General features: G+C 44.4%; 1 protein-coding gene across 1 annotated transcript in view; it reads left to right on the forward strand.

Moving 5' to 3' along the window:
* Positions 1-24,535, forward strand: part of LOC143119423 (serine/threonine-protein kinase 3-like) — a 92,264-nt gene extending 67,729 nt beyond the window's left edge. Inside the window, exon 11 of the mRNA XM_076280921.1 lies at positions 23,709-24,535. Coding sequence (XP_076137036.1) covers positions 23,709-23,867 — 159 coding nt within the window. The 3' untranslated portion in view covers positions 23,868-24,535. The remainder of the gene's footprint in view (positions 1-23,708) is intronic.
* Positions 24,536-26,861: the final 2,326 nt, after the last annotated feature.

A 26,861-nucleotide genomic window follows, 5' to 3' on the forward strand; every position in this document is an offset into this window, starting at 1 on the left:
ATCTGATGTATAGAGTCCATCAAACAGTACTGACAAACAGTAATATTGCAGTCTTTTAAAATAATGCAAACACAAAACAAGAACATCCAAACTATGTACAGAATTAACAATGTCCTCTTTTTGCCAGACGATGCAGACATCTAGCCTACAGATCCTTTGTAACATGGTGCTGGGATTATTTAGGGAAAAAGGTCTGAGTTGTTGTTTCGGCTTGTGTTGTCCTGGGGATCCAAAGGGACAACACACAAAAGACATTTGTTGGCTGTGATGATTCTATTACATTGCTCATTGATTGCGCTGGGTCATAGGTGGAGCCATCAGGTGTTATTGTGGAGATTTCACTTTCATCCTCCTCCTCCTCTTGATCAACTTGGATGAACAGGCTTGATGGGAGTAGAGGTAGCAGGCCCCCATGCCCATGGTGTATCCGAAGTGCTTGTATCAATACTCATACTTTTCATGAAGTATTCTGTTTGGGTACCTAAAGTAAATAAATGTGTATTACTTTCAAGTTACAAGATACTAATAGTACACAGGACATGCACTATCTCACACAAAACTGTACTGGCACAATGGAAACAAAAATATTTTAGTGACTGTGGTAAGGTGTATGATGTACTAAGTATGTACCCACATGAAGACATTCAGTAATATCAATTCTATCTGTTATGCAATTCATGGGTTTCATCAGGTCCCTTTACACAGGTGTATTAATCAAGCACCATGCAGTCTGCATTTATAATTGAGGTGCTTGAGGTCCTACCTACAGAAAAGGTGCTGAGAGATGGTCCAGACTGTTCGATCTCCACACCTGGCTCAAACGCTACTGCGCTTCCCTAAGCATCCCCTATGTCAACAACTGGGGCTTGTTCTGGGAGAGGCCCAGTATGCTGAAGCGTGATGGTCTCCACCCAAACCAACATGGAGCCAGGCTACTCTCTGACAACATAGCGTCCACACTGAGGCATTGACATTCTGTAGAAAATATTACAGATTCACGCCCCCCAGGTATTGATTCGAATGGCATTATACATGTGGATGGGTCTGAGAATGTTTTCTGCAGGGTAACATACAATACTACTACCATAGATCAAGCTGCTTCATGCAATAGCATGACTTATGCTTATAGTTCTATTCCAACGTTGATTTCTACCAAACGTATAGTAAAAAGAAAAGACAAATTTAAAACTAGAAACCTAACAAATATTCTTTCCATACCTCAGCATATTCCTCAAAAGCCAGAGGCATTTTCAGCTAACATGGGTTTACTGAATATAGGTGCACTTACTACCAAAACCTTTGCAATCAATGATTTTATTAGTGAAAAACAATTGGATTTTCTGTTTCTTGTTGAAACCTGGCTGACTTCAGACAGCGAAGCTGTTCTTGTTGAAACTTGTCCCCCAAATTATAATTTCTTCCACTCAATTAGACAAGGCAAACGAGGTGGTGGAATTGCCTCCATTCTCTCAAACAAATATAGTTGCACTAGAGTCAACTTTGGTGAATTCGCTTCCTTTGAGTACATTGCCCTCACTCTGAAGGCTGACCCAGCTGTACTTCTATTAACCTTATACCGCCCTCCTAAACTATGGGCTGGCTTTCTCGACCAGTATTCTGAACTTATGTCGCTCATCATCACTAGCTATGATCGGATAATTGTAAATGGCGACTTTAATATTCATGTCAATAAGACAACTGATGCTAAAGCCAGTAAGTTCCTTAATGTGTTGGACAGTTTAGAGCTAAAGCAGCATGTTACAGGACCCACCCACAACCTTGGCAACACCCTCGATCTAGTCATTTCTAGAGGGATAGAAGTCACAGACTTATCAGTAAATGATATAAATATGTCTGATCATTATTGTGTATCTTTTAATATAGTACTACATACTCCAAAAATTCATCCCGAAATTGCAATCAAATCGCGACTCTTGGACATTAGAGCAGAACAGCAGTTCATAGCTCTTATAGACTCCATAAATTTAGATATTTTACATCATCCCATTGATCAAATGGTAGAGGCTCTCAATCATGAATTAGGCGCTATGCTTGATAGAGTGGCACCCTTAAAGACTAAAAAAAGGCCCTGTAGCAAACTGACACCTTGGATGAACGAAAATATCCATGATCTAAAAAGATCATGTAGAAAAGCTGAGAGAACATGGAGAAAAACTAAGTTACAGGTTCACCGTGCCATTCTAAAAGAAAAAATAGCAAATTATAATAGAGCTATTCGGAATGAGAGAAGGAACCACTTCTCTAAGGTAATTGCTGAAAACAGTGGAAACTCTAGGGTGTTGTTCTCTACCATTGATAGGCTATTGCATCAAACACCTTTTGATACACTCAGTCAGGCATCCTCTCTAAGATGCGAAGAATTTGCAGACTTCTTCGAAAACAAAGTAATTTCTATAAGGGAGGCTATTGGTAATACAAGTAATATGTTTGATAGTACACCCAAAAACAGCCCCCCAAAATTAAGGTCCTTTAGCACTATTACTCAATCTGAGCTTGGTAAAATTATAACTCAAACCGGCTCCTCAACATGTGTTTTAGATCCAATCCCTACTAGATTCCTCAAAAAACTATATGATAGCTTAGCTCCCTTTATTCTCAAGGTAATAAATACCTCATTAGAAACAGGTATATTTCCAACTGCTTTTAAAACCGCTGTTGTGAAACCTTTACTTAAAAAGTCAAATCTTGACCATACCAATCTGAGCAACTACAGGCCTATATCAAATCTACCGTTCCTGAGCAAAGTACTTGAAAAAGTTGTTTGTAATCAGTTAAATACCTTCCTCAACGAAAACAGTATCCTTGAAAAATTCCAATCAGGTTTTAGATCAAATCACAGCACAGAAACGGCTCTAGTAAAAATAGTCAATGATCTCAGACTGGCTACTGACTCAAACAAAGTCTCAATCCTTATTCTTCTGGATTTGAGTGCGGCATTTGACACCATTGATCATAGCATCCTAATTCACCGCCTTGCGAAGTGGGTGGGTCTCTCTGATAATGCTCTAAACTGGTTTCAAACCTACATTACTGGCAGAGATTTTTATATCAGTCTAGGAGATCATGTATCTGAAAAACATGACTTGCCTTTTGGTGTGGCCCAGGGGAGCTGCCTTGGTCCCCTGCTATTTTCCCTATATATGCTTCCATTGGGAAATGTCATAAGTCAGCATAATGTAAACTTCCATAGCTACGCAGATGATACCCAATTGTATATTTCTGTGGAGCCAACTAACCCAGATGGCCTTTGCTCCCTCACTGCATGCCTAACCTCCATTAATCAGTGGATGAGCAAAAATTTTCTGAAACTAAATGATGACAAAACAGAGGTACTTTTGGTGGGACCAAAACTAAAGCGAGATATTGTTCTTAGAAATCTGGGGAACTTGGCACACCAGGTCAAACCAAAAGTAACAAGCCTCGGTGTCATCTTAGATGCAGAGTTAAGTTTTAAGCCCCATATCAGTAAAGTTACTCAAACAGCCTATTTCCACTTGAGAAACATTGCCAAAGTGCGGCCCTTTTTAACTCAACAAGATGCAGAAAAACTAATTCACGCCTTTATCACTAGCAGGTTAGACTACTGCAATGCACTTTTCACTGGTCTTCCCAAAAAACATCTAAAGAAATTGGCACTCATACAGAACTCTGCGGCTAGACTTTTAATTAAGACTAAGAAGAGAGAACACATCACCCCTGTGTTGGCTGAACTGCACTGGCTCCCTATTTCCTATAGAATTGATTTTAAGGTTATGTTAATTACTTACAAAGCTCTGAATGGCACAGCACCTTCATATATCTCTGAGCTTTTAATATCTTATCAACCACAAAGGAAACTTAGATCATCCAATTCTAATCTTTTAATCGTACCCAAAGTGCTCCACAAACAAAGTGGAGAAGCTGCTTTTATCCATTATGCCCCCAAACTATGGAACACCCTGCCTCTGTACATCAAGCAGGCGAGTTCAGTAAATATTTTTTAAAAAGATCTGAAAACATACCTGTACAGGAAAGCTTTTAGTTAACTCGTCTTATCCTGTAGACTACTTTTTCAGATTATTCTACATCTGCTGCTATTGGAGGGCGCAGCCAGCCAGAAGCAGATGGGCTCCCCCTATTAAGTCAGGTTCTGCTCAAGGTTTCTTCCTGGAATATGGGAGTTTTTCCTTGCCACAGTTGCCATATGGCGTGCTTGTGGGGGGTAAGAGGGTTAAGGCTGCCAGTCTTATGACATGTCATTTTCTATATTTTTGATATGTTGCTGAGTGGATCATAAACGGCCCCAGCAATGAAGAAATGTGATTGATAATGACTGACTGACTATTATTTTGTTACATGCTTCAAATGTAAAGCACTTTGAGCTGCATTCTGTGTATGAAAGGTGCTATACAAATAAAGCTTATTATTATTATTATTATTATTATTGATTTTATACACCCGTGGAAAGTGACCTGATGAAACCCATGAATTGACTTTCCCATTAAACATTGACGAGCACATAAGAACCTGTATTAGCCTACTAGAAAAATACTTCTAGAAACTAACTAGCATATAAAAGTTAGATCACAAACCTTTGCTTCTAACGTGATGACCTAATGTAGGCTAGAAAGCTGTGTAGCCCGACAAGAAGATGTGCTCTGGAAGACATACTAAACACTAAGTAAACAGCAAGTAATCAAACAAAACATCATTGTAGGCCTACAAAGGTCAATGTAATAATGGCAAGAAGACATAAATTAGACTGAAGTGTAAATACCTGAGCTCTAGTGATAGCAACTTAGCCTAATAGTGCACGGGTATTGTGTTTTTGATTTTCCCTGTTTAGACTAGAACAATACCAAAGTCCTTTTAGGCAAGTCCCTCCACTCGGCGGCCATATGACAACGCTTTTTGGGACCTCGTCGGGCATCCATTTCGGCAGAAATGTGCGTGCGCAAGGCTTCACGACACCAATCTTGCTCCAGCAGCGAGATCACAACACATGATTGGCACGATGTCTTCACAACACACCATATGATTGGCTCAATGTATTCACATCACACCACATGATTGGCTCAATGTATTCACATGTCGACGTTTTGCCGAGGGAGGGGTGGGATGTGTAGACAACGGCCATATTGGCGTGACAAACTAGCCCCATGCATTTTTCTATGGAGTATTTTTTGAGTGCTTTGTCTCCACATTAGAAAGTCTCTGACAATACCCATACTTAGTTGAGCATAAGATATTGTTGCTAATATTATTATTTGTGGTTTAACGCTTAGGTTATAAGATTATAGGTTCAACAAGCTCTTATGAATGTAGCTACACCAGGCACGTAACTGAAGCATTCAGTCTTCTGCAACATTTAGCTTCTAATAGGCCTAATCAATGGAAGTAGCTACACCTGGCGCGTTAGTGGCCTGTAGGCTACGTTCGAAAAAATAGACAATTCCTCTAATGGTTTTTACCAGAGCCCTTCCTATTAGACATTCTCAGATTTTACACGTCGCGAACAGAACACTTCAGTTACGTGCCTGGTAGCTTCCTGTAATATAGGCTAGCCTAAGCCTAGCTTGTGCCCTTTTCATGCATGCTAACATGAACATGCTATTTTGTAACAGTCGTTAGGTGGAAAAGTTTGTTTGTACTTACAGCCTGTGAGCTGGTGGTCGATCGTTGTGACGGTACAGATCCAGGTTTTCAGAACATCGATGCAAAACCACTTGCTAACTGTAGGCAGTGAGTGTGGTCAAAATGATTGGAACACAGAACTAATGTTGCACTATACTTCGGTGGTGGTGTTCCAACGATAAATTCCAACCATTTCTTCCTAAACTCTTCTTTCTAAGGCAAGACATGCAACATTGATGTGTTATTGCCACAAATAACACAGGCACGAATTTGTTCCGCCATGTTAGCAACTTGCTGTTAGCTCCTACTAGCTGCAGAGAGACAATCTCCTGGCCGCAAAATCTTCCTGTGGGCAGTCACAAGCCAAGGTGGGCGAGGCCATGGATAATTGTTTTCCCTGCGGCGTCACAGGGAAGGGCTCTTTCTGATTCGCTTGTTTTTCTGTGTATTTTTTTTCATTGGCTAATGCGGGCAATGGAGGTAGAAGATCATTTTCACGTGCAGCATGCATATGCAACTTGGAGTGAGCTATAGTATTTCGAAAGGAACAAGTATTAAACAGTTTCTCGGTGAATGAGACCTTTAATGTGTGTGGTTGCACTGAGAGCAAGGACATGCACAGGCTTCAGTGCTGCTTGTTGAGCCAGAAGCCAAAAGTTGGGAGTGGCATCTTATGCTATCAGAAAGGTAGAATAGAGCATGTATAGTATGCCTGCTGCTCCATTGCCCGTCATTGTGAGCAGGTCATGTAGATTTGGAGTCCTATGGCTGTCACTGTGAGCAGGTCATATAGATTTGGAGTCTTATGGTCATCACTGTGAGCAGGTCATATAGATTTGGAGTCTTATGGCTGTCACTGTGAGCAGGTCATATAGATTTGGAGTCTTATGGTCATCACTGTGAGCAGGTCATATAGATTTGGAGTCTTATGGTCATCACTGTGAGCAGGTCATATAGATTTGGAGTCCTATGGCCATCACTGTGAGCAGGTCATATAGATTTGGAGTCCTATGGCCATCACTGTGAGCAGGTCATAAAGATTTGGAGTCCTATGGCTGTCACTGTGAGCAGGTCATATAGATTTGGAGTCCTATGGCTGTCACTGTGAGCAGGTCATATAGATTTGGAGTCCTATGGCTGTCACTGTGAGCAGGTCATATAGATTTGGCGTCTTATGGCTGTCACTGTGAGCAGGTCATATAGATTTGGAGTCCTATGGCTGTCTCTGTGAGCAGGTCATAAAGATTTGGAGTCCTATGGCTGTCACTGTGAGCAGGTCATAAAGATTTGAAGTCCTATGGCCATCACTGTGAGCAGGTCATATAGGGCTGTGCTCACCTCCGGTCCCTTCTCTGTCCTGCTGTCGACTGGGCTGGTCATCTGCTCCTGGTGTGGAGTGTATGGGAGCTAACAGCTCCTTATTGCCTTTGTTTAGAGCTCCATCTCCTCCTCGCCCCGCTCCTCTCTGCTCCTCTCCTGACCTTATTTACCATCCCCTCCCCCCAGGCCGTCCAGTCAGACTCCGCCGCTCTGATCGCCTCCCTCCCAGTGACTCGCTGTAAATCACCGCCGTAGTCGAGCGTGTCCGTGCGCCGTGCTCCCTGCCCTCAGACAGCGCCCCGGTGAGGGCAGCCTCTGATTAATGCACTCGTCTGTGCTCCATTCTTTTGTTCTTTCTCCCACTAGCTGCCAGGTGCAATTTGTTTCCCTCCCAGACTTCATGGATGGTGTGTTTTGCCTTTCTTTATGGCTCTGAATTACAGTGACAATGAGCACTTTCGCTGGCAGGAAGTAATGATGGCAGGCATTTGGTGTGCCTTTGCCAAGGAGATAAGACATGATGAGGACTGAATGGCAGAAATGGTTGCAGCTACTACCATCAGCAAACATAATAGCTGCAACAACATAAAAAATAACCTTTTGGTAACAAAGAATAATAGATATTGATAAGTAATGTTGATGTTATATCTATTTGATGTTGATGTTTTGTTAGTCATAACAAAGTCATCTTTAATTTATCATTAATTTTAACTGCTGCTGTTAAAGTCATGTTCATTACAGAAACTGTATATAAAACAATAACAAATATGAGTTGGCATCACCTTTCTCTAAGCCCTTGCGTAGTACAACTGCCTGAAGCTGTTATTATGAATTCATCAAGTGTAGACAGGCAGCTTCAGGCATGTAGATTCCACATGCAGGTTTGAATAGTGATACTTAATCTAGTATTGCGGGGCTATTCAACTTCATTACCAAGTGGGCCAGACAGGACAACCACTGGGTCTTCGCGGGCCACCCAAAATATGGCGTTGCTAAAATTACTATTGTGGCTATATATATATATAGCCACAATAGTAATTTCATATAGCCTACATGCATTCATGCGTTTATAAGTATCCAGCTACATTTAATAAGTTCAGTTAAAGAAATAAACTGAACTTATTAAATGTAGCTGGATACTTATGAATGCATGTATGAATGCATGTATATTTGTGAAATAAACCAGTAAAACAGTGCCATGGTATGGAATATATAACATTGATACCCAACTTCTGTCATAGCTCATATTTTTAAAAGAAACCCGTGAAAACTATCCTGACAAACAATAAGCAGCATTTTAATGCATCAAGTGATGGGCTAAATGATGTTTTCTAAACAAAGTTCGGGAGGAGCCTGCGGGATGATTGACAGCAATTAACTCACCCACTGCCGCCGCAGGGTATGCCTATTTAAAGGGGTGGTTCAGGATTTTGGACATAGGACCTCATTTCCAAGTAAGCAAGTGTGATATTTATCAGTGGAGACCGTTTTCAACACGTTTCATTCAGTCCTTCTAATTGCAGAGTTCGCAGGTGCTAGGCTAGCGCAAGTCAACGGTATGTGCTAGCCTGCCACTAAAAACAGTCTTACCCACTCCAAAGTACACCCGAGGCAAACAAATTATAACGCCAGACTATCGATGTAAATGTCTGTATTGATAGTGTTATTTCTAATGTTATTCTATCCTTGCATTTCAACGATCGCATTACATTTTGATGGACTAGTTTCTTAGCAGCGGCGGAATTATACTTCTCCGGTTAGTAGTACTGCGCCGAAAAGTAAACAATAAAGCGCACTCCAATGGGGATACCTAGTAGTAGCCTTGGTAATAGCAGTCCGCCGCTGAGTTGCAAAATGACTACTAACAACTTCAGGGACCAAAGTATAACTATTGCAACGCGATGCAAGGGTAGTTGTATTTCTTACACTATTCTATCAACACAGACATTTACATCGATTGTCTGGAATTTGCCTCAGGTGTAGTTTAGAGTGGGTAAGACTGTCTTTAGTGGCAGGCTAGCACATACCGTTGACTTGCGCTAGCCTAGCACCTGCGAACTCTGCAATTAGAAGGACTGGATGAAACGTGTTGAAAACGGTCTCCACTGATAAATATCACACTTGCTTACTTGGAAATGAGGTCTTATGTCCAAAATCCTGAACCACCCCTTTAAGCCGACCTCCTTTTCCATACGTCACACGCTCCGACGTTCGCGAAATCATTGGAGTCGCAAAGCCTCGGTTGGCAGACGTAATGGAGCTGGGGTTTTCACTACTAACCATCCGAAAGCTACATCCAGTCCACGGGCTACAGCCACCTGGTTCACCAGCGTTTTCAGGTCACTGCTCAGAGCAAGGGTAGGCTACAACTATCGATTATGCTATAGCCTGCTCACCCCAGCATACTTCAAGGCTCTAACACCAAGCTGCTCCAAGCTCGCGTTTTCACGTCGCAAGATTATCCAGGTAACTCGAAATGCTCCAAATTCCACATGGCTCGGCACGCCAAGCGTCTGAAGTTGTAGGCTATCCACTATCCAGCGGAGGCCTATCTTCCGAAGATCACTCAATCCGTAATCCGTGTTGGCATCGGAAACGAACAGGTCTTGTTAATTCACTCCTCTAGTCGTCCAGTGACTTCTCATAAACTGATACTAGCGTTGTTGGATATTTAAGCTACTTATAACGAACTGACAAGCCTCAACCTTAAGTGCCCAGTATTCGCTGGCTCGTGCTGCAGTCTGTTTAAACAATGGCGCTGCGTCGCAGACGTCAGCAATTATTAAAGCGATAGTACACTTTGTAATTCGCGTCAGGCGACGCAGACAGCAAGGACCCTGATTGTCAACTCGTCCGGTGTCGATGGCCGGCCATTCATGTAGCTTCTACGGGGTATAGCAACAAGCTAGTTCACTGATATAAGCTTTGCAAATAAACTCAAGTCATTTTGGTTACATGACTGGTTATTTGTATGTTTTAAAATTAGCACTTCGCCAGCAAGCAGTGCTTTGTGGGCAGTTGCGTTTGCTCTCAGGAGGCCCTCAAACCCCAGTCTACAGCCAGAATATATTAATGACACTCTTTGAACACCGGTCTATTGTTTCATTCCATGCCAACACCGACAGGAGGGAGTTTACAGTATTGCACTGTAAATAACTATTGTTTACAGCAAACCAAAGCAGTTTGCCCAGACAGCCAGGAGATGGCAGCAAAATTCACTGCTTAACACTTGTGTTTTAATGTTAAGACACTACAAGCAATACTACAAGTAGTGCTTTCCTGCACCACACGCTCCAGAGCGTATCACTCCGCTGCCTCAGCCTCAGCCACAGCCACGCCAGCGGCCCAGGTTCTTAACCACCGACTTCCTTCCCGCAGCATCTCCGCCGTACTTCCGGATCCGACTCCACTTCAGACGGCCCCGGTAGCGACAGCGTTGCTACTCCCTCCGCCCCCTCTTCCCCTTCCCCACCCACTTCCCCCAGCCAGGACCTGGTCCAGGGCTACCCCCCTTCCAGTCGTTCCGACGACTGCTCCCTCCCTTCCCCCTTTTTCCCCCTCCCCATTCCATTCCCGGAGTCACGTCTGTACAGCACGCCACGACTCACGAAGAGGCGTCCATTCAAACTCCCCTCGCTAGCTCCCTATTTCCTTTACGAGTTAGCGAGCACCTGGTCTCAGCCGGCGCCGGTAGCGACAGCGTCGCTACTCCCTCCGCCCCCTCCTCCCCTTCCCCGCCTACTTCCCCCAGCCAGGACCCGGTCCAGGGCTGCCCCTCTTCCAGTCGTTCCGACGACTGCTCCCTCCCTTCCCCCCCTACCCCTACCCATCCCCTCCCCGGCTCCGCGCTAGACCAGCCCGCCACAGCGGGTTATCAGCACTCCGCGAGTGCTTCGGATCACGACGTTCCATTCCGGCTCCCCAGCCATCCACTAGCCACAGCAAAGGCCTTCGACCACCTCCTCACGCTGCACGTTCCAGCTTAACATCCCGTTCCGTCTACCCAGCTATTCATCGGCCACAGCCATTTCATTCCATCTGGATACTCACCATTCATGCTATTCATGCCTTATCATGCTTATCTGCTTACCATGTTTTATGCGTTGTATGTCGTATCATGCTGAATATGTCATGTTTATCAGGTAACGGTATTCTAAAAGTTTCTTCAGCCCAGGTTGAATTATTTAAGGCTGCCACAGATGGTACGGAATGAGCTTGGACCCGATGCAACAACAGCTTCAGGGAGACCCATGCAGCAACTGCTCCGCTGACCCCCTGCTACAACGGCTCCGCCGAGCCCCAAGAGCCATGCAGCAACAACTAAGCCGAGATCGCCGTATTTCCGGGTCCAACCCCACTTCGCTAGACGGCCCCGGTAGCGACAGCGTCGCTATTCCCCCCCACCCCTTCTTTCCCTCCCCCATCCACCTCCCCTAGCCAGGACTCGGTCCAGGGCTGCCCCACCTCCAGTCGTCCGTCGACTGCTCCCTCCCTCCCCCCTTTTCCCCCTCCCCTTTCCATTCCGGGAGCCACGTCTGTACTGCACGCCTCAACTCACGAAGCGTCAGTTCGAAGATTCACCTCGCTAGCTCCCCATATCTCTTACGAGCTAGCGAGCACCTGGTCTCAGCCGGCGCCGATATTCCCCCCCTAACCCTCCTTCCTTCCCCGTCCCACTTCCCGCGACCCAGGTTGCTCCCCTTCCGGTCGCGTCAGCGACCGCTCCCTCCCTCCCCCCCCTTTTCTCCCTTCCCATTTCTTCCCCGGCTCCGCGCTAGACCAGCCCGCCGCAGCGGGTCATCAGCATTCAGCGAGTGCTTTGGATCACGACGTCCCATCCCGGCTTCCAAGCTATTCATTAGCCACAGCAAAGGCCTTGCCACCGCCTCCTCACGCTGCAGCATTTGAACCACCACCCGTCACAGCGTCCACCAGGAACCTCATTCGTCAGGTGCAGACGTAGACCTCTACCATTCGTCCCTCCCTTCCTATTCCCTCTCTTAACCGGGAATTAGTTGCGGCGAACTGGTTTGTCTTTAAAACATTCTGGCCCAGCATCAAAGATTCTGTCATTCCCCGAGTTCACCGTAGCTTTACCAACTACACAGAACTCTTCTGTTTCGTGTTCCCCAGCCGACGCAAAGAGCTAAATGACTACCTGGCCATCATCGCCGGCCTAGCCGTGTCCTACGGGGGAGCCCATTTGTATACGTACCACCGGCCGTTTTCAGCAATGCGCTGCCAGAGTCGGCCTCTGGAACCAAAACCCCTACTGGGGCGCGCTCGATACGGAGCTCCATAACCGCGCTTCCTAGGACTCAAGCCATCTCGTCCTCTCTGCAATAGCCCAGTCACGGCGCGGTCGAGTGTCCACTAGTCAACCCATTCCCCAGGGCCGCCCTTTCATCTCGCATCTCATAAACTGCGCCTCAGCAACCCCATCTCTCGAAGATGTCGTATCTCTACATGCCCAGTGTCTGGCCGATATCAAACACTGGAGGATGTTTTAGACGAATGGAATGGTCTGTGCATGTTCTACGACGACTGCCAATCATCTCCAGAAGACCTCCAGTTGTACACCGACGCAGCCCCCTCAACAGGCTTCGGAGGCTTTTCAAAAGGCGCCGGTTTGCATCCCCGTGGCCACTAGAGTTCAGAGAGCTAACAACTGAAAACGAATCGTCAGCCGTGTTCGAACTCTACCCCGTAGCCATCACGGCCCTAACTGGGGGAATGAGTGGACCTCCAAGAGTGTGCTAATCCACAGCGACAACGAAGCCGTAGTGCACGTCATTAATAACTCGAGCTCAAATCGCCTGCGCTTCCCCTCTTATTAGGCGTCTAATCTGGATAGCAGCCAGCTACCAGTTATTATAAGAGCCGCGCACGTCCCCGGTCGCCACAATGAAATTGCTGACTCTCTCTCGTCTTAGCTTCTGAATCTCTGGGATTTATCTTCAGCCCATCACGGCCGACCTAGCCCTTCAAGCCCTCGCACCCAGGACCATGCAGTCCCGGACTGCTTGGTCGTGCTTCAAACAGTTCCACGCAAAGCACTCACTACCATTTCCCAGTTCGATGCTGTCACCATATCATCATTATTACCTACGCCCACACTTCACTCGGGATCAAAGTCTCTTCCATTAGAGTCTACCTAGCCGGCATTCATTTCTTCTACAAACACCTCCACGGCTCCGAATGCCCTTCCTTCCCCGACACCAGGATAGGCTTGATATTAAAGGTATCCGTAGGCAACAGCCAGTCCCCCAAGACTCCCGCCTTCCCATTACCTCAAGCATTCTCGCCACCTGCCTCGCTACCCTTCGCAAAGGGTTCATTTCACCGCATTCCGATTCCACCATCTCCGTTATGCTTCACTGGCCTTTTTTGGGCTGCTGAGATGTAGCGAGTTTACATGCCCTTCGTCTCTCTTCATTCCCGATGTCCACCCGTGCATCGCAGATCTAGAGCAGCTAGACCAAGACACCATTCGATTTACCATCAAACAGAGTAAAACCGATCAGTCCCGAAAGGACACTCTATATACATTTTAACTCCGCCTCAGATCTTCGGCCTTTCCAATACCTATCTCACTACATCTCATATCGGTCAGCTCAAGCTTCGTCTACTAGCCCGCTCTTCGTGTCAGACGAAGGGCTACCCATCACTCGCCACAGATTCCAGACACTCTTAAAATCATTCTAGTCAAATCTGGTTTCCCGCGGATCGCTACTCCGCACACTCCTTCAGGATAGGAGCTGCCACAACAGCTGCGCTCAACGGCTTATCGGAGCAACAAATTAAAATACTGGGCCGTTGGTCCTCGGATGCCTACCAGTCTTACATCCGCTCCAATCTAGCGGATTTATGACTCGCTCAGCAAGCACTTATGTAGTTGGTAGCGGCCAGCGGCCTTTCTCTGTGATCTTTGGGGTGCGAGCGGTCATCGCTCTATCGCGATGTCCGCTCCAGGCACTCCAGGACCACGGACAGCTACCTTGCCAAACACGCACTTCTCCCATACATTCTAGTCTAGCTGAAGCAATCATATCGAAGGGCGAACTAGTGAAATGATGTTTTCTAAACAAAGTTCGGGAGGAGCCTGCGGGATGATTGACAGCAATTAACTCACCCACTGCCGCCGCAGGGTATGCCTATTTAAGCCGACCTCCTTTTCCATACGTCACACGCTCCGACGTTCGCGAAAATCATCCCCCCTCCTCCCCCTACTCCTCCATTTCACCAATTGCCCTGTTACTCATCCTCCTTACACAGGGGGTGCAAGCGGTCAAAGCGGGAATTCCTGTGGTATGGGTGAGTTCGTAAATTGCCACACTGAAACTTTTTAATCGTGCGTTATTCTATTTTCAGAGTGTTAGATTGAATTTATGAACGCACCCTATCTGACAGCCCAGTGTGACCGGCGCGAGCCACGCAACATTGTTTATTTTTGTAGCCAATCACTGCTTATTTTATTGATTATAGCATAGTCATGAAAGCCAGAGTTGAAGGCAGTTTGCGGGCAGGCCGCAGGTAAAATTCAACGGGCCGCTAGTTGAATAGCCCTGTAGTATTGTATTCAGCGCTGTGCCAAACCAACAGGAGGAGTTGCCCAGTAGTTGTGTTCACCCAGAGCTGTAAGTGATAACATTGACTCCTAATTACAGCCTGGGCTGTGTGTTTGTTTACCCAATGCCGTGGGGAATCCAGCTGAGTCGATGGAAGACAGGGTCTATTCTCTGTGATATTTTCAAAAAGCTCATTAGGGTAATGATAATCATTAAATATCTTTGCGTCCAAGCAGCCAGTCCATTTCCCTGTCGGTAGAATGGCATCACACATCGCCGGATCAATCAGGGAGGTCTCTGTGGAGACGTATTGTGGGGGAATCGATCACAGCGACTTGTCACACAATTACCAGCGTGTCTTTCCTAGAACTGCAGGCATGTGTGGGTTCCATGGACGGGTATAGGGAGTGAACTTATAGGAGTGTGAGGTGAACTGTGTACCACCCCTGTCCTCAGATAGCTTCTCAGGAGCAGAGCATCGCTGCAGAGAGCACAAAAACCACACCACGGTCTACAGAAGTTCATCCTGCTTGAACGGATGATGTCTTATATTTTTGGAGAAAATATTTGAGCATTGAACTTTTTTTTTCTGATTTTTTGCCTCTAGCATTGTTGTGGCAAAGAATGGCATTCTATTTGACTCTCTCTAATTTTCTCTCTCTCTCTCACACACACACACAACACACACACACAGTAATTGAATTCCATTATACTGTCCAACATCCTCCTGCTCACCAATATGACACATAATGACACAAAGGTCTGTGTAGGTAGTCAGATAAATTCTCAGCAAATACTGCAGTTAGATGTCAATTTGGCCACTACCTTGAAGTCTCTCCATGCATGCTGAGGTGTTATCTGGTATTGTTATAGCATGGATGTGTGTCTGAGGAGGATATTAGTTCTGGCAGCAGATATACAGTGTAAATGCAGAGTGGAGGTTGGAGTGGAGGTGGAGGTGGGGGTGGGAAAATAGGAAGTCACATCTCCGCCTCTGATGAGATGCATCTCAGTCTTAACGAAAGCTTAAGTGCTTGCAGATGAATAACTAGGACCTGCATGAATCTCAAATGCCTCCACTCTTGTATGGTTGGAGGAAGAGGGGATTAGAGTTGGAGTGGGAAGACCACAGAACTCAGGCTTGTGAAAAGTAATAAATCTGAGTGTGAGTCAGCGGCCTCTAATTGTTTTGCTCTGTCTCTATCAGCAGGAGCACATGGCCTGAGGCTTCTGGAAGGTGCTGTGAGTGTGTGTGTGTGTGTGTGGGGGATGGGGGGGGGGGGTAGAGACTCCTGGCGCGTCTGGAGAGACAAACCAGGAGATGACAAACAATCAAATGAATAGAAGACAAATGAGAGCTGTGTGGAGCGGCACACAGACACCTGGATATACAGCGCAGAGCTGCTGCAGTGCTTTATTGGGTAATATGAGAGCAGCACCTGCCCAGGGCCTTCCTCCAGGGCCAATGCCACCACAAAGACAAATACACACCGTTTGCCTCGTGGTTTGGACAGATGCCAGATAGGTATCATTAATATTGCTCTCTTTCTTTCTCCCTTCAATTATTTCTCTCTTTCTCTCTTTTCTTTCTTTGAATGACTGTCATTCTTTGTCACTCTGTTTCTCTCTCTACTGTCATTTTGTCAGCCGTTCCCTGCCAGTCTTTCTCTGGACTCAAAAGGGCATGGGCTCTTCTGGGCCTGCATCTGTCTGCACAGTGATGTGATCAGCAATCTCAGACTGAGCTTTCAGGATAATTTTCTCATTGGGAGGCACTTGCATGCAAACATATGAGTGCACACAAATGCAAAAGCACACACAAACAGACACATACACACCTATACAAAGATAAGGCTTTTTTGCTTTTTGCTTTTTGCTTGAAAAATGCTATATAAAGAAAATGCATCACTGTGTGTGAGTGTGTTTGTGAGGCTGGGGGGATGACGTGGATGCAGACACAGCTCAGGCCTGCTCTGAGTGGAATAGATTTCTTCACCTGGCAGCTCATTAAATCAATGAGGAGGATCAGTGTCTGGATGAGGAGATCCACATACTGAGCCATCTGAACATGGTCGAACACCTTTACCTCCCATGCTACCAACAGCTTCTTATTGGAACATTTAAATGCTTCACTAATGAGCCTCTTGCACCTTATGTCTTATACACAATGCAGTTTTAAGTAAATCACCTTTTAGAGACTAATTTAAATTCTTATGTAATGCACTTTTAAAATAAGTTTCTATTTGAAATAACTGACCAATATTGCATGTCAACAGTGCCTCAGAAATACAATATGCCAGAGGTTCTGCAGCATATCATTTGAGAAATCAATATCATTCACCTCTCCCTCATTGGCAGTCTATGCGCTGGAAAGATAAATGAGCCGAGCATCTATTGTGTTATGTGTCAGCTGGCTGATCCAGCCTTCATGAGCTACAGCTTCTCGTGGTGGTGTGTGCGTGTGCGTGCATGTGTGTGTGTGTGTGTGTGTGTGTATGTGCATGTGTCAGGGGACTGATTGTAATGCAAACTGGATAAGCCTCAAGGGAACATTTAGATTACTTCCTGTTATATCGGATGTTTTGGTGTTTGGTGCCTTTTAAACATTCATCTTGTAATTTCAGCTTCCTACACGTCCATGACATGGTTCTTTTTCTTGTGTTTCTTTATCTATCTCTCTCACACTCTTTGCCTCTACCTCCCTCACCTTAACACTATCATATCTTCATTGCCCTTTGCGTGACAGCCTATTGATTTACTGTAGTTAGATAGATAGATAGATAGATAGATAGATACTTTATTGATCCCCAGGGGAAATTCAAGGTTAAATGTTAGGCTTCCATGTGAGGCATCTTATACAAGCATTCCACAGGCAACCTTGCCTGTGATCATCTTCATTGCCCTTCATCTTTACCTTTCTCTCTCTCTCTCTCTCTCTCTGTAAATTCAAAAAAGATTTATTAGCATGACCATGATGACAGAGCAGAGTATTACTAAAGCCTAGTCATTTGTCATAAGATGGGGTATAGACAAAAATGGATATGGGGAAATCTTTCTCTCTCTCTCTCCGCCCCCCCCCTCTCTCTCTTTGTGTCTGTGTGTCTCCCCCATGTCTGATCTCCACTGCTGTGTCTTTGAAAGCTTACTAATGGCTTCATCTCAATGCTGTACCGTGTCCGAGCTGTGTCGTGATGTCTACAGAAAGTTGCCATCTCTATAGAAAATAAACACTTTCTTTCCCACCAGCACTACTGCCTACACAAACACATTTACAAACACACACACTTACACAGATCTCCCTCCCTGACAGTGACTAAGCCTCCACACCTAGCGTAGGTGTGAGGAGCCAGTCTTTTGTCTAACTTGCGTAATTACGGTTGCGTGAAGATGAATCCCTGTGGAAGAGCCTGGTATTCTGCAGAGAGCCCCCACAGTAGATGGATTGGAAGGGCAATTATTGTTCCGGGGCCGGGCCATTAAAACATCAAACCACAGCGCTGTTTAAATGGATCTCTGAAGGTCATGTTATTGAAAAAACAAAGCACATTCTGAAATGTATTTTATGATTGATTCTGTTCTTTGGAGGCCAGGCGATAGGAGTGAAAGCTTGAACAGAATGTTTCCCTCCGTGAACTACATATTTTTGCTTCAGACTATTGCCATCTGAGCTGTGAAACCCTGATTTCAGACTGGACCTGGTAAGCCTTATAATCTGACACACACACACACACACACACACACACACACACACACACACACACCACACACCACACACCACACACACACACACACACACACACACACACAGAGAGAGAGGAGAGGGACTCCAGCATGTCTGTGTGCGACTGCATGGTGAATAACCCCCCACCCCCCACCCCCTTCGGCGTGCCCCCCACTGCCAGTGGACTCTCATGGAAACCTCAGTCCCCCGACTGGTTCGGGTCGACCTTATCTGCAGGCTTGCACCTGGCTGTCTCTGAGCTTGCACAGCACTGGATGGTGAGAAGGAAAAAAAGTCTAGATCAGCCGGCGATGCTCCTGAGTTATGAGGAGTCCATGACACAGGTCTGCGGTCAGTCAGAGAGCCAGGAAGCTTTGCTGTCTTTGTGTGTTTTTCACTCCTCTGCCTGCCCGGGAGTGCGCTGCAGGGCTTATGAGAAGAGTATGGGGAGCCCAGCAGTGGGTCAAAGGTCAGCCGTTAAACATTCCATTTAGTTGCCGATGCTCCCACGGCTAACATTTAAGGGCACAGCCAACAGGATGTCAAAACACTCTGAGCCTCCTAATGTGGGAGATGGCAAGCGAACACAAAGCGTCAGCAGAAGCGGTGAATGGCTTTAAGTGCAGTAAAGTATGATTGCAGTGTGGGATTGGCCTCAGGTCTTGACATCATCAGTACTGAGTAGCGATGGCACAGAAAGCAGATTAGTGTTTGCTAACTGTCCCATATAAGTTTCCATCTACATAGGATTGCAGAGGTGGTCCAGAGGAGGAACACATCTGACTGCTGCAATCTCATCCTTACATTAATCACATCAGATCTTACGCATCAGCTTTCCTCTGGCAGTGGTTCATCATTTAGCAGCCGGTTTTAGACTGTTCTATCTTTTGATGGATGGAAGAAGACAGAAAAATACTGTTTAGTTTACAATGTGTGTTGAAGTGTTCAGTTTCTCTTCTTTCTTGCTCTTAGCTTTAACATCGCCACCATCAGCTTTCAAGTCAGTCTACCAACAAATAATTACTCACAAAGGACAATGATTAGTACCACTGTGGTTAATATTGATTCCCCTTTGTGTTTTGTAAGTGAGTAATTTCTTTTCCTCCTTTGAAGGGGCTCATCCGGTGATAAACAGTAATGTATATTGTACAAAAATGTACAAGTCCATTTAGATGCTGTTGTGATGATCTGTATATGCCATCAACATGGTGAGAATAGTAAGTGGTCCTGCTCCAGGGTACACGCACACACACACACACACACACCCACACACACACACACACACACACACACACACACACTAGAGGCCTTCATCAGAATAGGATGTTTTTGTCTTTCTCTATTATGTTTGGAGGACACAATTGGATCATAAACATGGCTGGTTGCCATGGTGATGGCAATCTAAAATGCTTGCTGGTTCTGCGCTTTGGGAAGCTCAGGGGCACATACTGCACTACCGTCGGGCGGCTGGCATTGTGTGCCAACCAGGTGCCAGGGTAGACACCGAGAGGAGAGAAGAGTGCCAGAGGTGTTTACTTGACCCTGCAGACACAAGACTGCGTTTATCTTTCTGTTTATGCCTTTATCACTCAAGGCGGACTCTTCTTCCATCCGGCCTCGTTAACAGTCTCCGCTGACACCCTGTCCATCTCCAGTGCTGGTTTATTTTGTATGCCCCTGACCAATATAGTTTCCAGAAACAGAAAAAAAAAAACTAGTCTTTGTGGAGAGGGAAAAACTATAGTTGTGTGTCTTATGTTGTGGTGCATTAGAGGTATTGATTTTCATTGTGTCTTTTATTTACTGCGTCAAAAGTCGTTGCGCAGTGTCTTTCCCAGGAGATTAGATATTGAGCCTCTCATGTCTCGTGTGTCAGGTGGAAAAATCGGTCAACGTTGGCAGCCGAGGAAGCCTCTGAACAGCAAGCCTGTGAGTTCCTGTAGTCACCCCAGGTCATCACCACAGCATTGTCCTCTGCTCACAACTCATGTTGAACCGTGAGACAGTGGTGCACCTGGTCTATTTTACAAACTAGTAAAGGTGTGCTCATCCATCACAGGTTTGGAAGGTGCTACACACAGGTACTGTGGACATGGTGGTGGCAGTGGGAGCATCGGCGTCTGACAATTGGCCTGTCGGGCCCACCTTGCGAGTCCATATGATTTTGGATAAAAATCTCTGCTAAATATCACCTTTACCTTTGAAGTTAAACTGTAGCTTCTCCATGTATAGCTGCCAGGTGCCTTGCCAGTTCCCTCAACATCACATGCATTTATGTCTAGTCAACACTTATGCTCCTAAAACATGCAGCATTATTATGCAGCATGTTGACCTTTTGATCTTCATCAGGCAAACATCATCAGGTCATCTGGTCTGTTTGCTGTTTATGATATTTTCTGATTTTATTTTTCGGCTACTTAAAGCATAGCTTTTGAATTATAGCTTAATAACTTTTGAATTTTTATCAGTAGTACCAGTCTGCTAACAAGTCTGCTTTTTCAGGTCCAACCCTTTTGGAATGCCTTCCAGATAACGACTTTCCTGTTTAACCGACTTTAACTGTTAATTCAGTGTCACAATATGGTGTTCAGTTCCTTCTATGAAGCACCTGGCATTTGATCTGTTCCAGATACAACAAGCATATTTTACAGCATTTGTAAAGAGACTAGAGTCATGGTTACATGCAATTGCAAAAGCAGTCATAGATTGACAGGTAGCACATAACACAACATGGACACCAAAACCCTGCTCATTCATAGCAAAGAGAGATACCTCAACACTGAACAAATAGTAATATCAACCAAGATATGAAGTGTGTCCCAGAACATTGGCAACAATTCCCTTGAACCTTGCTGTGCTCTAAATATGAATCTGTTCACAGATGGTTCCAGAAATATGAATCTCTGAAAGACACAGATGACATACTACTTTCCACAGTGCACAATATCAAAGTCCTTGACGTCACTCACACCTTATTCATTCTGCGCCTGGGGTCACTGCATGTGCTGCCTGACAACCAATCAGTCTTTCGGCATCCCATGAGGCATTGCAGGGGCTGTGCCCACACACACTCATCGGAGCTACGCTTCAGGGCTCCCCCCCTTGCCGCTAATTGAGCGACAGACGCTGATCTGGAGATTGGAGCGACGGCACAGTGTCCTCTGGGCCCTCTGAGGACCTAACTAAGGTTACAGTGTCACCAGATGAAGAGAACGCCCTCCACATGAGAAAGAGAGAGAGAGTGAACGAGAGAGAGAACAAAGGAGAGAGTGAGAGAGAGAGTGAGTGAGAGAGGGAGAGGAGTGCAGTCTCTTAATTGTAGAGATTGAGGACAGATATGGTAAGTCCTATTCCCACACTTCTCTACCATACTATTCCTGTGGCTCCAGCAGATTAAAGGTAATTAAAAGGTATTGATTAAGAGGTAGGATAAAGTTGGTCTTATTTAATTATGTGCTCAGATTTTTTTACGTGTTGGTTGATCAATAAAGAAAGCTTCATTGGCTATGGCCCTTTCTAGCAGATGAGAGAAAAGACTTCTGAGAGTGCTACTAGAGGAGTCTAATGCAGATATTCACTTCAAACAGGTGCTCTTTTGTAGCAGGTGTAACTTAAGTAAAAAAAAAAAGAAAAACACAAAGGCACTCTGTTTAAGTGTGTGTTTTGTCAGGCATTAAATGCTCTTAATCATTCATTTTTAGCTCATGAATAGCAAAAGGACTAATTGCTAAAGCACTTGTGCCTTACAGATCAGTGCAACCATACCGTGATCCACTTGTTAAAGTACACTCTGCAATATGAACATGGTATTAAACCACTGGGGAGACACAGATGGGGAACACAAAACACAAAGTAAATGCTAATTGCAACAAAAATAAGACAATTACCCACGTTTCAGCTCCAAGCGCTCCATATTACCAGGTGGATGTGAAAAAAAAGGATGTATTTAAAACGAACATGCAGGTGCCCATGTATACAGTGTATCTCTGCGTTGTATAGCACGCTGTGAAGGAGAGAGTGGTATTAGCATATGATGTGTAGGTCATAATTGGAATCTAAACAGAGTATGTGTCTTGGTGGATTAATAAAACGGGAGTCTTCTCACCCCACTCCCTTAGCAAGTAAGGATTATACAGGATCACATTCAGTGGGTGTTAGCAGGCGCGGCGAAGGAGGGAAAAAAAGGCTCGAGTGCGATGCGCTCATCTCACATTATCTTGACAGGATGCTGTTAGCAGATGGTAATGTGTAATAACAGCAAGCGCCCTCCAAGTAACAGAAAACTCGCCGACGCCAACTGGCCACGGATGTGGGTGAGGACTCAGGCACTTTTGTTATTAACTCAACTTTCATTTCTGACTCAAAACACTCTTTAAAGACTTAATCCTTTGGAGCTTCCTGGTTTTGTGGTATTAAATATTAACCCCCAAGCCATTTTTACACTGCAGTGCCCCTTGCATTAAATGGGGATTGTTTGACCTTCTTCAGAGGGGACATCGTGTGGTCTATCTATCCTAATTTGTCCTCATCATCATTTTGTCTGAACCATTTTGTGCATGCAGTGGGAGTTGCCCCCCTAAGTTCTTCCTCCACAAGTGTGTGTTTTTTCTGTCTTGTCGTAAGGGCTGCTATGGATACGACTGTTGAGCTGTGTATCCACGCCAATGACAAAACCTTTCGCTTTTACATATTTTATTCAATAAATGGCCCACTGGAGCATTACTGAATTGTATTGATTGTGATTAGCAAGTGAGATGAATTTGAAGTACACTGTTTATTCTCCTGTCACAGAAATTGACAAGAGAGGAAGGTATGAGAAATGCTCTCTGTATAGATGTCAGGTCTTGGAGTATGAACCTGTTGTTATGCCTGTAACGACTGCATTAAGTGATGGGAATATTTCAGGATGGTTCAAACCATTCCACACATTTTGGCCCCAAATACAGAGGAAGGTACCAGTTTGGCAGAAAACACCAAAGCCATTCATGTGCACAGAGTATATTGGCCGATAGATAACCTCCAGAGCATCATAATGAAGCATAGTGGTCTGTGTGTTCTTTTTCTCAGGTAATGGTAAAAATAGAGAAATCACTTACTTCTGTTTTGACAGTGCCATGACCCTGTAGCTATAGAAACGTCTGATGATGCTAACATGTGCCGGCCTCATGTCTGTAGGTAGATAGCAACCATAGTCCTTTATTAGCCCACACTGCTCTGACAAGCCATGTGAACATGACAAGCTGCCTGTGGTGACTGACCTGCCATCAGTTTTAGCCACAGTCCGCATCGGTAACCCAGAGCACAGTTGCCCAAAAATACATGGGATGTTGGAAAAGTAATTAAAATACTGTTCAGTGGTGACATTGTTGGCATGTACTTGAGATTTCAAGGGGATTCAGATATTAAAACCCATCTGTCTGACAATGTCTTTGACTGTAGGTGTGTGTGTCTGTGTGTGATCCCAGTTGAAGGAGCTGAGCTACGACGAGCTGCAGCTGCGTCTGAAGGCCCTGGACCCCATGATGGAGCGCGAGATCGAGGAGCTGAGGCGGCGCTACAACGTCAAACGCCAGCCCATCCTGGACGCCATAGAGGCCAAAAAGCGGCGGCAGCAGAACTTCTGACATATGAACGGGTCCTTGTGTGCAAGTGGACCAACTGCAGGCCTCCTGCCTCTGAGCCCATGCTCCTCTGCCTCCTCTCTACAGCCCAGCCTGCCAACCCAAAGCATGACAGCTCAATGGAGACTCAGGCTACTCTGGATATAGGGTCTTATTCTAACAGACAGATGTATTCCCAGAGAGATCTCTCCGCCTCCTCACATTTTTGGCTGCTGTGCAGTGAGACTCAAAACAGTGAACTCACACTCTAAGAGAGGGAATTTAATTTTGGAGTTTAGCACGCCCGTCCCTACTTTACACTACTTTACTACTTTAGTCTACTGTACTTTAAACTCAAAACAGACTAACGCCACAGAATGTTGAACTAAGAGACAACCCAAGACTTTTATAAATTGTAACTCATAGTGCTGAGTGCCGACATTCAACCATTCAACCATTTCCACTACAACTAAAGTGTTATTTTGTGAATTTCTAATGTTTTCTAATGTCATTAACTGATGTCAATTTTGATGTGTTTATACCAAAGATGGTCTTTTCATGCTACTTTTTGCATCTTGAATAGGCATGCCCATTCAGTGAGACTATTTTTGTCCACAAGGGACCACATGAAGTGCTATATGGAGAGGAATGTTACACCAAAATATTTCAGTTTGTTTTATTTCATTTATTTATATTTCAAGTCATGATATCATAAGTATCTTTATAATAACTAAAATATTCCATGTTTTATTTAATTATGAATAAAATTAAAACATTAGCACATTTAAAATTTTCACAAATTAAATGGTGAGTAATCATGGCTTAATACTTGAGTACACAGAGCCCTCGGTTGGAAGGGGGCATTTAAAGTGGGCCTTGTGCTAATGTCACCATTCCCTCAAGGCAGCAGCCTACCTTTCCAAGGATTTGGAAGCAAACAGACAAGAAGAGAAGATATTAATTGGTCTCTTAAGGATTAAGAGATTAAATCATATCTGCGTTGAAGCGAGCAAGCACTCATCTAAATGCTTTGTGTTTTCAGGGTTTCACTAGAGAATTTAGTGAAGAACTTAGACAAGATTATAGTTAACGTAATTTTAAACGTGTGCATTGTAGTGTGATGGCACCAAAATTATGACTGATATGCCATGCCTAAGTATCTCAGTACCAATACTGAAATGATATCACACCATGGAAGAAATAGAAAAGGCCCAAATTACTGAACATGGAGCTTTTTTACCTGATGCAAAGAAGGCTTTAATCAAAGTCTGATTAAAACACCTTCCTTAAAGTACAGACACAAATAAATTGGTAAATTGGTATTGTAACATTTTTAATTTCAGGGTATCGCAATACTTTTCTAGTATTGGTGCACTGCTTTGTGCATCACTAGTGCATTCGTTTTATATGGTTGCTCTGCTTTTTTTTTACTTTTAGATGAATTATGGGTATTTGGAATCTTAGAATTGTGGTTTTAAGAACACCATTAGTGCACTGGTTGCATAGACGCGGACCCCCAAATATGAAGTGGCCTATGATGATTTCAAAACTTTAAAAAGTTAAGAAATTGACGAAATGCCTCCAGATACAGTTGACTCTATTGCAGATAGCAGACAGTCATTAATCCAATGTTGAAAATGTCTCATTTCAGACCACAAAACCTTTTGATGACTCACAACTTTGGAGCTCAGCCAGCTTACATAATTAAGCTCTACAAATGATTCTGTAGACACTCTGACAGATAACCGACTTTGTTGTGAGAAACAAATGTGGTTATACTGAGTGCCAGTCACATATTTGCTAAGCTGTGAACATGGTAGACAATTAACCCGGGACACTTTTCTAGCGAACACAGTCCCACAGTCTGATTTGTCACAACTCTGGAAATGATCTAGAGCAGAATTTGGATTCAGAGTTTGCTACAATCCAGGTAACATTCCCTAAGCATTAGGCAATGTGAAGAATATAAGCTATGATCTCATCATGAGAGCAGATATGTATCTAAGGGCTCATAGATAATTTCAAAACTGGCACAGTCATTCTCTGACTCTAGCTGGGAGAGCTGTAGGCCTACTGTTAATACAATAAGTCACTGTCCAGTGTTTCCGCTCTTACACAGTAGTGTATTGGTGATTTCAGACATCTGTTTTAAAGCCTTTTGATTATCTCTGTCTCAGAGCTGATATGACTAAGATTTGTTACAGTAAAGGGGTTGGTTATTCTGCCAAAACCAGACCATTTGTTCAGAAAAAACAGTAGCCAGAATGTAGTAGGTATGTTGCAATTACTAAAGTAGTCAGCACAGGGATAATCTCTTATACTCACCTTCTCTACAACATCCAAAGAAAAGCAATAGCCTATAATTAGATAATAGAATGACTTGTGAATGTTAAACATAACAGTCCAAAAAGTCCAGACTTCAAGATTCTTTAAAAATTAACATTGTTATTTTGAATCATGGCTAAAAAAGAATAGGCAAATATAATCACAAATACATTTGCAAACATTTCCTTTGCTGCCAGTAAAGTTAATTGCCCGGTTAGCACGTAGACCTTCTCAATTGTAATTGATAGTGAGTCTGGAAGATGTTCATTGACTTACGACTTCCAGCAGGGCCTTAGCAGTGAAATACAACTTAAATTGGTGCATTAAACTCTTCCCAACTCGTTTCAGAGGTGTAGCAATCTCGTAAAAGGTTTTAAATGCAGAAAGAAATATACGTCCGGCTGTATTTGCGTGTTTTACGGACATTGAAAATGGGCTTCAATGGCCTCTCGGCCAGACGGACCTGCAGAGCAAATCCCAAATTTGTGAGTTTCGTAGCCTATGGGTATTTCCAGGCTATGGAGTTAACATAACACTACAAAACAGAGTATGTAAAAATGTGTACCTTTATTGACATCAAATATTGTCTATACAGTATAATTAGTCTACTAAATCGGTAACAACATTACATTTAAACTGTTGGACGTCTAGATTAAGTTTGTGTCGAAACACATTCATATAAGACAAGTCACT

Source organism: Alosa pseudoharengus, unplaced genomic scaffold (genome assembly GCF_046254945.1).
Source record: "Alosa pseudoharengus isolate Yale_2024_CS ecotype anadromous, Long Island Sound unplaced genomic scaffold, YU_APseudo_1.1 YU_APseudo_1.1_scf_12, whole genome shotgun sequence".
Taxonomy (NCBI): Eukaryota; Metazoa; Chordata; class Actinopteri; order Clupeiformes; family Clupeidae; genus Alosa; species Alosa pseudoharengus.